At 42.9% G+C, this 16,363-nt stretch overlaps 1 protein-coding gene across 2 annotated transcripts in view; it reads right to left on the bottom strand.

Moving 5' to 3' along the window:
• Positions 1–16,363, bottom strand: part of sorl1 (sortilin-related receptor, L(DLR class) A repeats containing) — a 96,025-nt gene that overhangs the window by 39,289 nt on the left and 40,373 nt on the right. For both annotated transcript variants that reach the window (XM_074640088.1, XM_074640087.1), the window contains exons 7-10: positions 6,188–6,289; positions 5,408–5,577; positions 2,904–3,096; positions 2,437–2,554 (exon numbers count right to left, since the gene is read on the bottom strand). In XM_074640088.1, the coding sequence (XP_074496189.1) occupies positions 2,437–2,554; positions 2,904–3,096; positions 5,408–5,577; positions 6,188–6,289 (583 nt within the window). The remainder of the gene's footprint in view (positions 1–2,436; positions 2,555–2,903; positions 3,097–5,407; positions 5,578–6,187; positions 6,290–16,363) is intronic.

The following is a 16,363-nucleotide window of genomic DNA, read 5'->3' as shown; positions in this document are numbered from 1 at the left end:
GTGTCAAAATATTGATTTCTTCAGTAAGAAGCCGTGTAATAAGCGGGATAATGTACAGCTAGCCGGTCTTTTTTTGGCTACAATGACCGGCTCGCTGTACATTATCCCTTACTTACAGTGTTTATGTACATAGTTGTTGTTGACTGCAACTGCACATTTGGTTTCCGTTACTTTGATTTTTTTTAATAGTAGTAGTAGAAGACAATTGAAATGTCTTTTCTGAACTATTTTAAGTTTCATGTAGATCAAGGAATTTAAAGTCTCGATGAAGTCGTAGCTTAGTCGTGGTCGTACTGCATGAATGTAAATGTAAAATACAATAATGACAATAATAAAATATAAAGTTTTGCTAATCATATCAGGTTTGAATAATAGTAAGCATACATAATTGTTTGCACCACAAAGCAATTACGCTTAGGGCACCGCAAATGGCCAGACATCAAAACGACATGCCGGTCGAACGTGCAGAGGGATATATGAGCAGTTTATTCAGGCTGTTGTTTATGTAAACATGTGTGTGCTGTTTGTGTATATATATACGCCCGTCTGTATTCATGAGTGTGTTTGACCCGTCGAGTGCCCGCTGGGTGCTGCAGCAGTAATTAGCCCATCTGTTTGAGAGCGATAACGACGCGAATGGAGCCGGTCCTCCCTCCATTTCTCTCTCTCTCTCTCTCTCTCTTCATGCCCATTATCTAATAAGAATTTAATTAGAGGGACTGGGTGCAAGGGGAAGCAGTCTCCTAGACACTAGAGAGTATCAACAAATCAATGCTTTCCACCTGCTGTGGAGAGGCAAAGAGGCTTCACACTACAGACGGCGAGGCAGAGAAGCCCTTCGCGCAATATGATTAAACAGTTCTCACATTACTTATGACTTCTGATTTTCAGCGGAAGTTTTGAGAGATACAACACATTTCAAAAACACTGACGCACTAAACAAGCAGCTTCTAGCCCTGTCACCACAGAGTGTGTACTTCCTGTGCTTTGGGTAATACAGGAAGGCACAGAGGAAGACTCAAAGTTTTGTATAGCTTGTTTCCTGTGTACGACAAACTTATCTGTGTTATCAGAACAAGAGGAAGTTGCTGTAAAACTAACACAAGCTTGCCAGGTGACTGGTCTGTCAGTGAGACCATCCTCCTCCAACAGATGGCACACAGAGTCTCTTCATCTGTCTTGACTAACATATACTCATACAGACACTCCTGCCAAAATGACTGAAACCTTTTTAGAAATGATCCATCACACAGATTCCAGAGATTTCTAGTCTAATCGAGTAGTGAAAGAATGAGATTAGACTGTGGGTTGAATGCAATTACAAGTTAAAAAGTTTAAAAAGGCACAATCTGTGATCCAAACCCTGAAATTCAACTAATTCAACGTCATCCTCCAAGCTTTGCGCAGGCGCGCTGCTCGTTTGCGTCTGAGCAGCGGCAAACCAAGTTAGGTGTAGTTAGCTAGCTTGTTGCATTAGCTAACTGAGGGGTTTTCATTTAGTGTGTTTATTTTAAAATGGCATTTGTATATGCTGAGAAACTGGTGCAATCAACCCACCGCTATCCATCTGCAATCTGCATCTTGTCAACCCTATACACACATTTAGCAGGAAAAAAGTTGTTATGTGCAGCCGGGACCAGGAGAAGCAGCACAGAAAGCTGCCGTGGCTGGTAGAAAGTGGAGCGGCAGCTGGGAGTGACATGTCTTGCTGCAATCACTTGCACGCGGACAACGAGTTTCGCTCTAGTAAATACTTACACCCTTGTACGACAGAAACTGTATTAGTATTAAAATGATTGGCCAAAAATTTGACAGCCTCTGGGCGCTCACATTAAAGGGGCTCTCTGACGTCAGTTAAAAAATGTTTGCCCCCCCCAGCGTAAATGTCCAACTCTGCCAATGTTTTCCGGCTTCTATCAGGTCCGGCCGACAGGGAACGCACAACTTTCAGCTCAATAAACGAATCGCAGTGCAGCCTGGTGTCGGTGCTGGAAGCTGAGGCGAGGTTAGCACCTCCAAAACGTCCTGAGACTACATTTCAAACGGCGGAGCTCGGGCACATGTCTATCCGTCCGCGGTGTGCTGTGGCCGGCGTGCGGCGGTGCGGCTTCTCGGTGTAGCAGCAGCAGCCAGATGGCCGCCTCGCCAGGAGGAGACGGTGAAGAAGAGAGCAAGTGAGAGAGAGTCAGTGTGTTGCGCTGATAAACATTTGTGGTCTGATAAACAGTAAATTCATCTAAGCTGGTTTCATCAGAACTGGGTTGAAAAACGATGGAATCGTCTGACTATTAACCACATCCCTGTTCTCTGTTTGAGAAAGAACGTTAACCACAAAACAGGAAGTAACACTGGCTTTAAATGACAGCTGAATTTTCATCATTTTAAGTTTCTTGAGATCCTGTCCTGTATCAGTGATGTTGACGCTTGTTGTCCCACCTGTGGCAATGATGAGTCCCGGTGCAGAGTCCTTGGATAAAATCGGCATCCTCCTCAGCTGGATGTTGAACAGCTGGCTCCAGCGCTGGGCCAGGTGGAGAGAGCAACCTTTACCGAGCTGAAGGGGAGAGGAGAGGAGAGGAGAGGAAAGTCAGATGATGTTGTTTAGCTGGTTCCAGTACTCTTCTCTCTGCCTTACCACCCACTTACATCATGAAACTTATGTCAGCTACTAAAGAAAGCAAGTGCTAGAAATAGAAGGTTTTCTTCTACAGCAAGTACACATTGTTTGGTCTCTGTAGTGGCACAGCCGGGTGAAAACATCAGCATCTGTGCAAAACACTGCGCTACATAGAAGATCAGAATCATATCCACCATAATAATCGTGGATGACAACAGGGAACCAATTTCTGATGTCGACAAACAAAACATCTCGAATCATCAAAGCCTCGGGTGTGCTGGTGTACCTGGCAGTCCACAGTTCCTCCCAGGCTGTCAGCAGTTGGCGGCTGAAGCAGCTCCCACGTCCCCCCCTTATCGAAAGTGATGACGGACCGCATGTTGTCCTCGCTGACCGAGCCGTTGATGAGCGTGGCGATGAAGACTCCTCGCAGCCCTTCCACACGGTGCAGGTCTGCAAAAGGCTCATTGGCAAAGTACCTGAAACACAGAGGGTATATATATATCATCATCAGGGTCAGGGAGAACTTAAAGGGAAACTTTGCCGATTTTCAACCAGCTTTGTATCATTACAATGGGGGTGATATACAAATGAACAATGTTAACCTCCCTCCATGTTGCCAGCACCCACAACTCCCTGCTCGCTCAGTCTTGCGTCATCCGCTGGACTTTAGCCATCTCTAAGGCTCGAACTACAGATTATATTTCCGCTGATTTTAATAGTGTAATGCTGGAATCGGACATTCAGGGCTACTTATATGAGCCAAAATACAGTGCAGAGGAATTACGGTGTACGGAGGAAGAAGACGTCGCCACACAGAGTCAAGCACTGCCGGCCGGTGATGATAGCGGCGCAGGAAACCCAGTGCATTCTGGTTGTTGTAGGTTTTCTACCTTTTGAGCAAAACGCAATAACGTAAGCCCTTTTTCTCTGGTCATGTAGCACCAATTTAAAAAAATATGTGCCTATCTACATGCTTTACTTGCAATAAAACACCTTTTAGAACAGAGGTGTAATTTGTTGCAATCCCAGTCTTAACATGGGTTAGGAAATGTTTTGCTGATTCATTTTTATTCCCGTAGATTTTATAAGAAACGCTGTACAAGTTCTTGTTCAATTGGCTCAAGAACACCGGAGGGCAAACAGGTAAAATAAATGCATCAGCATTTTTTAAATTACAGCTATACGAGGCAACTTTCCACACAACGGAGAGAGGAAAACAGGAAGCTTGGACTTCATTACCCAGAAGTGATGCAAGAAAACTGCATGCATGCATGTATACAACACGCACGCTTTCACCAACCTGTCTAAGCACATAACCAGAAGGCACAGGGATCCACAGCTCATTTCATTAACACAATACACGGCGTCAGATACACAGAAAAGAATCATCATTGGCAGGTGAACACCTGAGCCAACAATGTGACTGCCTCTGCCAAAACAACACACTTCCTGATTTGATTATGGAGAAGACAGAGCAGGAAAACAATGAATGCAGAGCTCAGAGGTCAGACAGAGTTGTGGCATCAGATCAATAGATTGTCTTTTATTAGATAAAGAAGTATTACTCGTCCGTGTTTGCAAAGCCTTTGCTTTATCAGTGTTATCAGGCATTTGTAAGGGTAACTAAAGGTCTTCCTGTCAGTTCCTGAGGTTGCTATGGGAACTACTCAATTACTGGCAAGCTTGCAGATTGTGATTAATTTGTACTGTAGGTACACAAAAGGTTCATTTTTATATGCTGGTATGATTCATTTCTTATATGAAGGCAAAAGGAGCATATTAATGCTAGGGTTATTTTGATTTTTTTATATTAGGTGAAATTGTCTTTACATCCCGACAGTATTCAACAAATCAAACGCTCTGACAAAAAACAACAAAAAAAAAAAAACGTCTGGTGTCTGTGGCTGTTGCAGGGCTGTAATAAGCACATTCTATCGTTTCATTTGGCACAAATGAAATGATTGAATTGGACCTACCTCCCTGCCTGCGCGCACGCTGCCCATGCACTGAGAGAGTCCCCGTCCACAAGCTGCTAGCTTGACAGCTGTGAGCACTAACAGCCATGTTCGACGTTTACGTTCATTATGATAATTTGGGGGGAGTGGCTTTGGAGGGAGGCCTGAAGGACGGACTGTCAGTGTTGGCAACTTTCTCGCTAGATTTTTGGAGCTAGTGCTGCTAGCTACTTTCATTGGAAAAGAGTTGGCAAAACTGGGCTGGGTTTTTCGGTTGGATAATTTAAAAATCTAGCATACTCTATCTGGTTTCTCCAGTGTTGCCGACCCCAGCTTTAACTTCTGATATTCATCCAACTATATACATATTAAAGGTCCAGTGTGTTGGATCTGGCGATATCTAGCGGTGAGGTGAGGAGATTGCAACCAACTGAACCCTCTCCTGTGTGCCGAGCGTGTTGGAGAGCTACGGTGGCCGACGCAAAAACGCGAATGGCCCTCTCTAGAGCCAGTTGTTGTAAGAGTAGCGTAGGTCATTTGGAGCAGAGGCAGTGCGTAGAGTGTGTGTGTACGTGAAAGTGAGTGGTGAAACGAGAGAGAGAGCGGCGGCGATGGGAGCTAGTAACGTTATCGACCCAAGCATGGAAAAGTTAACAGAGTTTGGTTTGCCGGTGGGCTACTATGCTGATTTAGTATCCCTGACAAAGGTTTTTATTCAAAGTGTGTTATGCACTTTTAGTGATACTAATCGGAAGTTCTCACTAAACATTTGTTTTCCGACCTGCCTAACAGGTTTTTGATAAATGTTAGATAACGTGTCTGTGTGCAGTACCTGATCAGTGTGTTGCTGCCGGAGCCCTCAGGACTGTAGTACAGAACATTCTCCAGGGACAGAGAGAAGGACAGGCCCTGTGTGTCTGAGATGTAGAGGTGTGTGACGTTGTTCATGTGGTTCACACACACAAACACTTGGTCCTCTGACGCATCTGCTATGTAATACTCCTGTTAGAGAAAAGAAGGAGAGAGATGGGGGGGTCATCTTTAGTTCACCAACCTACTGTCTGATTAGACTGAGGATGCGATATATACGACTGGATATCGCAGTGTAATCATGGACTTGTATACTGTGTAGTGTAGGTGGTTCTTCCATCCGAATCAGGATGTCGATTGTGTCACATATTTTCAGTAGGGCTGTCAATCGATTAAAATATTTAACCGCGTTTAATCACACATTTTTCATCTGTTCCAAATGTATTTTAAAGGAGATTTATCAAGTATTTAATACTCTTATCAACATGGGGGTGGGCAAATATGCTTGCCTTATACAAATGCATGTATATATTTATTATTAGAAATCAATTAACAACACAAAACAATGACAAATATTGTCCAGAAACCCTCACAGGTACTGCATTTAGCATACAAAAATATGCGCAAATCATAACATGGCAAACTGAAAATTTGAAAACAAATTTAGCTTGAATTCAGAGACTATGTGATTAAAGAATAAATGAAAAAGTACAGAGGGTCGATACCCAGCCCAAGTCCAACATCAATTCCTCATTCAGTCTAGAAATTCTTCATTTCTGAATTACATGTAAAAGAGACTTACTGTGATTGGATGTCTGGTCATAAACTGGGCAGCTTTCATTGGCTGGCGGTTGTAGGACACCCAGAGTTGAACAGATGAAGGTTCATGGCTGCCAAACAGTTTCTGGAAACGCAGAGGACACAGAGACAGCAGAGTTTATTCATTAGTAAATAAATGATGAGAAACCTTTGAACATCTCAGAGGCAGCCAACGTACAGCAGTAGCATGCTGGGATTTTTTGTTGCTCAGCAGCTCCGACTTGAGACGGACACACAGGCTTCATCTGTCACTGCAGAAGGAGTTCCACGGGTGAGCACAAATGTTTATGGCCAAAATCCCCCCAAAAACAAATGTGAAATGTTTATTCAAGCATCTTATGATACTTTGTTCACTGTTGGAAGACACCACAAGTTGAATCATGTGACTCTCTGGAAGTCCTAAAAGGACCAGTGTGTAACAATTAGGGGGATCTATTGGCAGAAATGGAATATAATATTAATAAGTATGTTTTCTTTAGTTGTTGTGTTTTCGTTACCTTAGAATGAGCCACTTATATCTACATAGGGAGCGGGTCCTCTCTTCACAGATTCCGCCATGTTGCACCGTCATGTTTCTACAGTAGCCCAGAACGGACAAACCAAACTCTGTTAGATTTTCCTGCTTGGGCCGGAGTCGATAACGTTACTAGCTCCCATCACCGCCACTCTCTCTCTTGCTTCACCACTCACCCTCTGCACTGACTCACTCACTGTACACACTGGCTCTAGAGAGGGCCATTCACGTTTTCATGTCAGCCACCGTAGCTCTCCAACACGCTTGGCACACAGGAGAGGCTTCATTTGGTTGCAATCTCCTCATCTCACCACTAAATACCGCCAGATCCTACACTCTGGATCTTTAATGATATTTTGCTTAATGTACCACAGTCGCTGATACAACTACAAATTAAGGAGCAGTGGTTTACTTGAATCAAAACACCATATCCTTTTAGAACACAGGTGTAATTTGTGGTAATCCCAGCCTGAACATGGCTAAGAATATGTATTGCTGATTCATTTCTTCCGTATATTGTTAAAAAATCTCTGTACATGTTTTCGTTCACTTGGCTCAAGAACACTGGAGGGCAAACAGGTAAAATAAACGCATCAGCATTTTGAAATTACAGCTATACGAGGCAACTTTACACACAACAGAGAGAGGAAAACAGGAAGCTTGAGCTTTATTACCCATACCCTACAACAGTGGGCCGGAGTCAAAGACATTACTCGTTCCCGACGCCGCCACTTTCTCTCTCTTGCTTCACTACTCACTTCCAACGTACATAAACACACACTCTACGCACTCTATTCTTACAACAACTGGCTCTAGAGAGGGCCATTCGCATTTTCACATTGGCCACCGCAGCAATACTACACGCTTGAGACACAAGAGAAGTTTTAATCTGCAACCTCACCGCTAGATACCACCAGATCCTTCACACTGCTCCTTTAAACTTTAAAAGGTACTTTTGTCACATGTGGAGTAAAGCTGGACAGCGCTGTCCCCAGGGCAGTGAGGTTGTGAAATAGGACAAAAAGACTTTGGTTATCTGGACTGTCCTGATGATGTTTTTTTACTGTCTTAATATCCCAGCCGTACAGAGCTCGACAGCTGAGTCGGAAAACATTAAACGTCCAGACTTAAAAAGACTCCCAGTGGGGTACAAAAATCTCTTTCTGTGTGTGAAGAGAAACTGCAAAGGCACGTCCTCATTGTCATTACAAATGCATTAGGAAGCTGGCTGCTGGAAGGAGTCGAGCTCTGATCTTTTATGAATTATAAGCATGCAGACACCAGACAGAGTGGAGGACTTGAGCATATCTCATTTCTGTGTGGGTATGTGTGTGTGTGAGAGAGAGAGAGCGAGCGAGTGACGAAGAAACAGAGACATCTTCTGATCAGAGTCCAGGGGATATACTCCAGCTTTCTGTATAAGTGACTCAGATTTTCATTTGAACTCTGACGAATGAATTACCCACCATACATAAGCACAGCGAAGACATGATGCATGTACTGTATATAGAGCGATACAATGGATAAATGTGATTTTGTGCCGTTTCTAAACGGTATGCGTTTCAAAGAACTTAAAAGGGAAAATTCAACACTTTTTTATGTTGATGTCCAAACAGTGTTGGTGGTAAATGTAGTCGACTGAAGCACTAATTTCTCAGTGCGTATCATATTGACCAGGAAAGCTGAGTTAGCAGCTACAAAATCTGTTGCTCTTCCTGCAACCAGTGGCGTCATGATGTGACAGTGACATAGTTGGATTCAAGGAAGAACTACAGGCTATTTCAGCTTGGGGGGGGGCGCTCTAGATGCTAACTAGCTACGTTTCCAACACTGACAATGGCATCCCAAAATATGAGTGCAGAGGATGTTATGGACGAGGATACATTTTAGTGTTTAGGCTGGCTCAGATATTCAGATGTATTTATTCGAGCCGGAGTATACGGCCAAAGAAATGCAGCGGAGAGAGGCAGAGGATGCGACTGCATTAGCCGCGCAAGAGGAATCGGCCAACGGTAACCCTGGGCGTCAGGAGCATGGATGTATTAAGAGAACTGGATACAGCGTTGGTGGCGGGGCCCCATTCATTCATATGGAAGTTGCTCAGTGGTGCATGAAGCCTAAATGGCTCGACTTCTGTCTGAAAAAGTACCCGGATCTTAGGTAAATGGAACATGCACAGTAGCGTCCGCTCGTTCACATGACTCGGTCACGGGGTCCCAACGTCACGTCGTCGTCACGGCTTGCGCTCCAGCCTCGGTCTGGGTCTCAGTCACATGAACGGAGGAAGGGAAGGGTTTCCTCAAAATCAATCAGAGAAATACTCCTTTCAATCAAAGAAGTGCTCCTTTTTCAACTCCCTGGTGGCTGAAACTGAAACACTTTCATGCCTTTATCATCCACAAAGACCTAATTTAGTTCAGAGGGTGTGCAGTTCACTGACATCATGTTACATGATTTCTGGGTCATGAAGACTCAAATTTTGGAAGATTCTTGTTCTCATCTCACACTTTCACTTCAGATTGCCAAATGGGTAATTTAACCATCTCAACTTTCTTATTCCCGTGTGTCTACGGTTGTTCTGTCTACCTCTGTCTGTGCCTCCTCTGTACTAGATCTTTAAAGTGAAAATAAATTAAATTAAATACTGTTTTTACCTCCCTGTTATTCTAATTTATAGTCATGGCAACAGAAGAAAAGGTGTCTGCCTTCCCCTCGGTGAATAAAACCAGCCCTCTGTGCTTATTAAGACTCTACTCTGTATTCCTAATTACATTGTCTTAACTTGCTCTCTCTACCCTTTCCATTTCCGTCTCATCCCTCGCTCTCCCAGCTGTACATTTATTTTGTGATTGTGGCTCAGTTCAAACTAACAAGACAGCCGAGAACAGCTTCATTATTTTACTTTGGATTAGTTTGGACCACCCTGTTCGAGGCTTTAACAGCAACAAACTCTAGAGAGAGAAAGATTTTAAAAAGAAAAAGAGTGAGAAAATTGAAGAAGAGGGAAAGAAAAAGGCCGTCGGGGAGTTAAGCAGAAAGATCAGGGGAGAGGAGCTAGCGGGAAAGAAGCTTTAGAAAGCTGTAAATTGGAAGTGGAACAAAGAAGTCAGACCAGAACTCTGTACATTCACTAATCATTCTGTCTGGGATGTTAGGATTAGATTATTATAAAGAAATAATATTGGACTTTGATTAATAATCAGCCATCGCGTCAGTGCCTCTGATAGATGAGGTTGGGGTTTGATAGCATTTAATTCTATCTGAATTCAGTATTGAATCCCTTATTGAACCTAATTAGTTTAAGCTTTTAAAATTTGCAAGTAACCAAAATTATAAGTGACAAAAACTGAATATTCAGTTTAGATCTGTTCACAAGTGAGGGGGAAAATGGAGCGGGAGATGGACAGTCGGTTCGATGCAGCGTCTTTGGTTGTGCGGGCGCTGTACCGGACCGTTGTGGTGAAGAGGGAGCTGAGTCGGAAGGCAAAGCTGGCGATTTACCGGTTCGTCTACGTTGCAACCCTCATCTATGGTCATGAGCTGTGGGTAGTGACCGAAAGGATGAGATTGCGGACGCAAGCGGCCGAAATGAGCTTCCTCCGTAGGGTGGCTGGGCTCAGCCTTAGAGATAGGGTGAGGAGCTCAGACATCCGGAGGGAGCTTGGAGTAGAGCTGCTGCTCCTTGGCATCGAAAGGGGCCACCTGAGGTGGTTCGGGCATCTGATCAGGAAGCCTCCTGGAAGCCTCCCTTTGGAGGTTTTCCAGGCACGTCCAACTGGGAAGAGGCCCCGGGGTAGACCCAGAACACTCTGGAGAAGATTATATATCTCGGCTGGGAACACCTCGGGGTCCCCCAGGAAGAGCTGGAAAGGAGAGAGGGATGTCTGGAATTCCCTGCTTAGCCTGCTGCCCCCACGACCCGGCCCCGGATAAGCGGAAGAAAATGGATGGATGGATGAATGGATCTGTAATCATCCTTTGTTGTCTGAGAAAGCAGGAGCACTACAGGTTTTGGTGATATCCTGATGAATGGTAAATGGTAATGGTAAATGGACTTGGACTTATATAGCGCTTTTCTAGTCTTCCGACCACTCAAAGCGCTTTACACTACATGTCAGTATTCACCCATTCACACACACATTCATACACTGATGGCAGAGGCTACTAAGGTGCCAACTTTGCCCATCAGGATTTAATCTAAATACTCACCGATGGCTATGCCTCCGGGAGCAATTTGGGGTTAAGTGTCTTGCTCAAGGACACATCGACATGTGACCCGGATATCGAACCACCGACCTTCCGATTGGTGGACAACCTGCTCTACCCTCTGAGCCACAGCCGCCCCTGAATGTTATCTGTTTCACAAAGACTCACTACACTGTAGAATGCTCCCTTTCAAAAAGAGTTTAAATCATTTAGCAAGAGTTCAATGTTTCGAGTCCAGGTTAGCTCTTCATTAGGTACAGAGCAACTCTGTTTTTGAAAGGGAGCATTCTACTAGGGCTGCCCACTCTTAGTCAATTAGTCAACCAATCAGTCATATTGGTCTTAGTCGACTAAGATTTCTTTCGTTGATTAGTCATTTTTTTTAATGCTTTTTTCATGCTGAATGATTTATACCCAAGAAACTTATGAGCACATCTCTGGTACAAAACATTTAAAGTGGTGCTTTTGTGTGATTCTTTAGGGAGAAACTCAGTTCCACAGATTTGTCCATTAAATCAACGAATCGATTAGTTGAAAAAAAATCATATGAGAATTTCTTTAGACAGAAAAGATGTGTATGTGTTTTACAAACCGACTGCAGATCCTAATTGTTCACAACCAGCAAGTTAAATGTATAATTAAAAGACAATTATGCTTAAATATGTGTCCTCCGGTGCTCCTAATGGCATCTGCAAGACTTCACAGACCGGAGGAAAACAACCAATCAGAGCTGATCTGGAGTTTCTGGAGTTTTTGGTAGAAGCTAAAATTCACAATATCAGCAACCTCCATTCTAAGTAGTGCTGGTATATGTGTGTTTGTGTGTGTATGTGTGTGTGTGTGTGTGTGTGTGTGTGTGTGTGTGTGTGTGTGTGTGTGTGTGTGTGTGTGTGTGTGTGTGTGTGTGTGTGTGTGTGGTGTGTGTGTGTCCCTTGGAAGGATTTGTGCCCATCCTGCCTTAGCACCCCCAGTCTCCAGCAGAGCATTTCAGCCTTTTCCATTCAGTCTATTGATTTATCTAGCGTAGTGCCCACATCGACTGTGTGATGTGATGTGAAAGCAAAGCAGCAACTACTCTGAGACTAATGGAGGGGACGGAGAGAGGGACAAATAGACGTAAAAGGTCGATATGGTATCAAATAATGTAAAATACAAGCAGATGTACCTTTTTTGCTTTTGATATGTAGAGAAAATTGTCTATTAGACTGAAGAAGAATTTCAAAAAATAACACAGTGGTCAATTATAAGAAACTATTCCACTGTGACTCAGAAATCAGATTTTGTGTTAATTGTGGGTTTTGAGTTTTGTTCCTTCACGTTATACTTTAATCAAGGTTTTCAGGTCAGTTTACTTTGTGAGTCAAGTATGGAAAATTGGACAGGAGAATGTCAACTATGTATTTTCACATGTAAGTGGCGTGGCGATTATATATTTTTTCCACTGAAACCACAGACTGCATTGCAATGGTAACTGTGAGTGAGCCACACATTCCACACTGTGCTCATGTTCTCTCAAACTGATCCTCTCTAAACTCTCAAATCCCTGAAATGAGTTGTGGTTCTTGGGCCTCAGATCAACTCAGCCCGGGTGGCAAACAGACACAATCACAATAGTACTGAATGTAATACAGTATTCTTCTGTATGCAATACCGTACCCTGAGAATGAACTATGAAATATAAAGTCAGAGTAAAACTATATGAAACATTTGCAACTGATGTTAGACCTTCATGCTTCAGAATTTAATCTTTTTAAAAGGACAAAAATGGGATGAACCTCTCATCTCTGACATTTCTTGAAAAAGTGTTTTTCCTAATACAAAGTTTTCCACAGCATTCATACAAAAAAATGCTGAAAGTTGAGGAAACCATCAGGGATATCTTAACTTTATGGCAAAACATGTGTTAGGATTGGTATTTGATAGTGTTGGGCGCTAGGGCGAATATATCGGCTATCGGCGGTTGGCTGAGTACATCGCGGTTGGGTTTTTTTGGGACAATTTTTGGGCCGATTTTTGTTCTTTGATTTTGCTAATTTAATGGTCTAGCATACGACAGCAACACACTCTCATTCAGCTGAGCCAGAAGCACTGTCAAACTAGGCAGCGCTGATCAAATATGAATCAATATTCTGTTGCTGTAATGTCTATTTCTCGCCTCAAATGTTTTCAGAAACATCTTGTAGTGTACTGTTTAGATGTAAAAATGAGAAAGTTTGTGACCCGGTAGCCATGTTGACATCTGTCGAGGAAATACAAAGCACCGCCCACCAGCCGGAGCACCGCCAATAGGAACACTCTCTCTCTCTCTGAAATAACCTGTGATTGGTCAAAGTCTTCAGTCACGGGCTAGATTTTTTTAAAGCCAGATAATGAGAAGATACCCTGGGTATGTTGAACTCGCTTCGTAGTACAGGCCTCAGGTTGATTACAGGCTTCGCTGTGTTTGTCCCTCTGCTGTAGAGCAGCATTTTTCTCATCACAGCATCTTCTTACGGTACAAGTGGACAAGCTAGTGGCGGCAGTAGCTCAGTCCATAGGGACCTGGTTCTGACATATCTCCATTAATGCATGTGTATAGATCCTGTGTGTCTGGCCTGTGTGTGTAATGTGATCAATAAAGTATTTCTTCTTCTTCTTCTTCTTCTTCTACTACTATAGCAACGCTGCCAAAAGTAGCCAACTGACACCTTCGGCTGTTTCCATCCATCACGTGACCCCTCGCCTTGCATGTCATAGCAGTCTACGCATGGTCAAATCCTACACTTGGTCACAGCCAGTTCTTCACACATTAATAAGGCCAGTTTCTCTCCCACGCTGTAGTATTTGGCATTCAAGCTATTCACAAACATATGCTTTTAAGAATTTCTATAAACCTCCCTCCACTAACACACAAGTACATGCTTAATATGTTCCTGTTACCCACAAAGCCTCCCACACAGTAAACAGCCACAAGGGGACAGTTGTTAATGACTGGCCCAGAGGAAGAGCGCATGTGCTTTTTTTAAGGTTGACATTTTATTATAACGAAAGGTACCGGCATTGACGCCGAAACAAGCTGGAAATGTCACGAGCCAGACCCTCCGAGAGAAAAGCGCCTTCTGCGTGTTTCACCCAACTGCTGTCCAGTTGAATCCTATCAGATCATCATGTGTGAATGCTGTTATTCAGATGGGCTTGTAATACAGCGTAAAGCCGACACGTCTTTTCTCTCATATCTGCAATTTCTCTGGTCAAGAGGCTCTCGGGTGCTTATGTAAATGGTTTATGTTAAGTGTTTCCGTCTTTTGTCGTTCTTTAAAAGGCAGAATTGGTAGGATTTTCCTGAGAAAAAAAATGTATAGACAAAAATAATCCCTCTCAATCATCACTAGAAGTGGGGGGCAGTGTCTGTATCTGAGGACGTCCTGCCCTCTGCCTTCATTTGCCGTGTTCAGGACGTTTCTGGGCGTCTATAAAAACATAGTGACCAGGTGCCAGATCGTAAACAGGCATCCAAGAGGAATATACGAGAGAGAGAGAGAGAGAGAGAGAGAGAGAAATACCAAGCTGACAAAGCTTGTTCCAAAACGAGTGAATCTGGAGTTGGCTTTCACCCGTTGGCGAGCACCGTAAACATAACTGCGGTGAGGGGGCGTGTGCTTCTGGTGTCGTTGAGCAGATGCCATTAGGAACACCGGAGAACACCGAGGCACATGATTTTTTTCAGATTACCTGTCTCCTGCACTACTGTCAGGATATAGTGACCGATTTATAAAAAAATAAACAATTTTAATCATATTTGCTCCATTTCTACCCACTGCAGCTTTAAGATGTCTCCGTCCCTCCTGGAGTCTAGCATGGTGGTAAATTTAAGAGAGAATGGTTGAAAGATAGTGCTTTTTTTACTATACCACTTACTTTTCTCCTCTACCCTGTCTAACTAACGCTGTGTATAAATCTGATTTGTGGCTCTGCTCTCAGGCTTAATCCCAAATTTGGGGCTGAACTACATTTAGATTCAAGAAGTCTTATTCAGGGACATGATGAGTTTTCAGGGAGTCTACCACAGTTTGAAAATAAAACATAAAAAATGAAGTCAGTCTAATATCACCTAATATTTGAGATGTCTAGAAATGTGCATGTGACAACCAGCACACTTCATCTCCGGTCAACGATATCACTGTTCCACCTAAGGCCGAAGGTTTGGTATCAGAAGTTGGGGGGCACGAGGGAGTCAGGACTTCTTTGACCAATAAAACTTTTTCCTGCATATATATATTTATATCAAAGTGGCAAGTAACACCATTATAATGAAATTGGTTAGCGTGTTAATCATGATAATTGTATACAGCTGTTATTAATGCACTAATCCTACTTGCAAACACATTCAGTTTCAGTGACAGTAACTTGATACTTAAAGCTGCTCTAAATAATATTTGGGGCTTGTAATACGATGAATGAAATTTTGTATGATGTGATCACACCCACAACGATTTATCAGCCAACTCTGCAGTTTCCCACAGCTCTACGGAGCATATCATCTTTCAGCTCGTTGTCCTTGCCCTTGAAGTTGGCAGATTTAAAAACTTCCAGCAGGACAACAGGTTGTGTGAATTATGCAAATTAGTTGAAAATTAATCACATTTTCTTTTGTATGGCATACTAGCTTGTCGGGAAGGAGGCTAAATAACGCTCCAAAGTGATGCTACATTTTGGCGAGGAAAAAACTGGCATGGCCATTTTCAAAGGGGTCCCTTGACATCTGATCTCAAGATATGTGAATAAAAATGGGTTCTATGGGTACCCACGAGTCTCCCCTTTACAGACATGCCCACTTTATGATAATCACATGCAGTTTGAGGCAAGTCATAGTCAAGTCAACACACTGACAGCTGTTGTTGCCTGTTGGGCTGCAGTTTGCCATGTTATGATTTGAGTATTTCTTTATGCTAAATGCAGTACCTGTGAGGGTTTCTGGACAATATTTGTCATTGTTTTGTGTTGTTAATTGATTTCTAATTATATATATATATGCATAAAGCAAAAATATTTGCCCACTCCTACGTTGTTAAGAGTATTAAAAACTTGACAATTCTCCCTTTAAAAAGGTACTTTTTGAACAGATAAAATAAATGTGTGATTAATTTGCAAAAAGTAAACAATACTACCCTTCTGACTGGTTTTGAAGGAGGGAATAAATAATACCACTACTTTCTCTATTGAGAAGCAATAGAATAGCGACAATAGCAACTGTCAATGTGGAAATATGTAGTGCTAAACAACAGCGTACCTATTCTTGGAATTTCCTGTAAAATACCAAAACACAGTAGAGGACAGTGCAGCCGGGAATTTCCAGCAGTCTGAGGTATTGACTAAACTGAATTGTTTAAGGAACTGAAAGTAAGTAAGAGCTTCAGAAACCACTAGAAAGAATGCTGCACTTTGATGAGAGGAATCTTT

Source organism: Sebastes fasciatus, chromosome 7 (genome assembly GCF_043250625.1).
Source record: "Sebastes fasciatus isolate fSebFas1 chromosome 7, fSebFas1.pri, whole genome shotgun sequence".
Taxonomy (NCBI): Eukaryota; Metazoa; Chordata; class Actinopteri; order Perciformes; family Sebastidae; genus Sebastes; species Sebastes fasciatus.
Note: the sequence above shows the minus strand (reverse complement) of the source record. Positions and strands in the feature narration are given on the sequence as shown.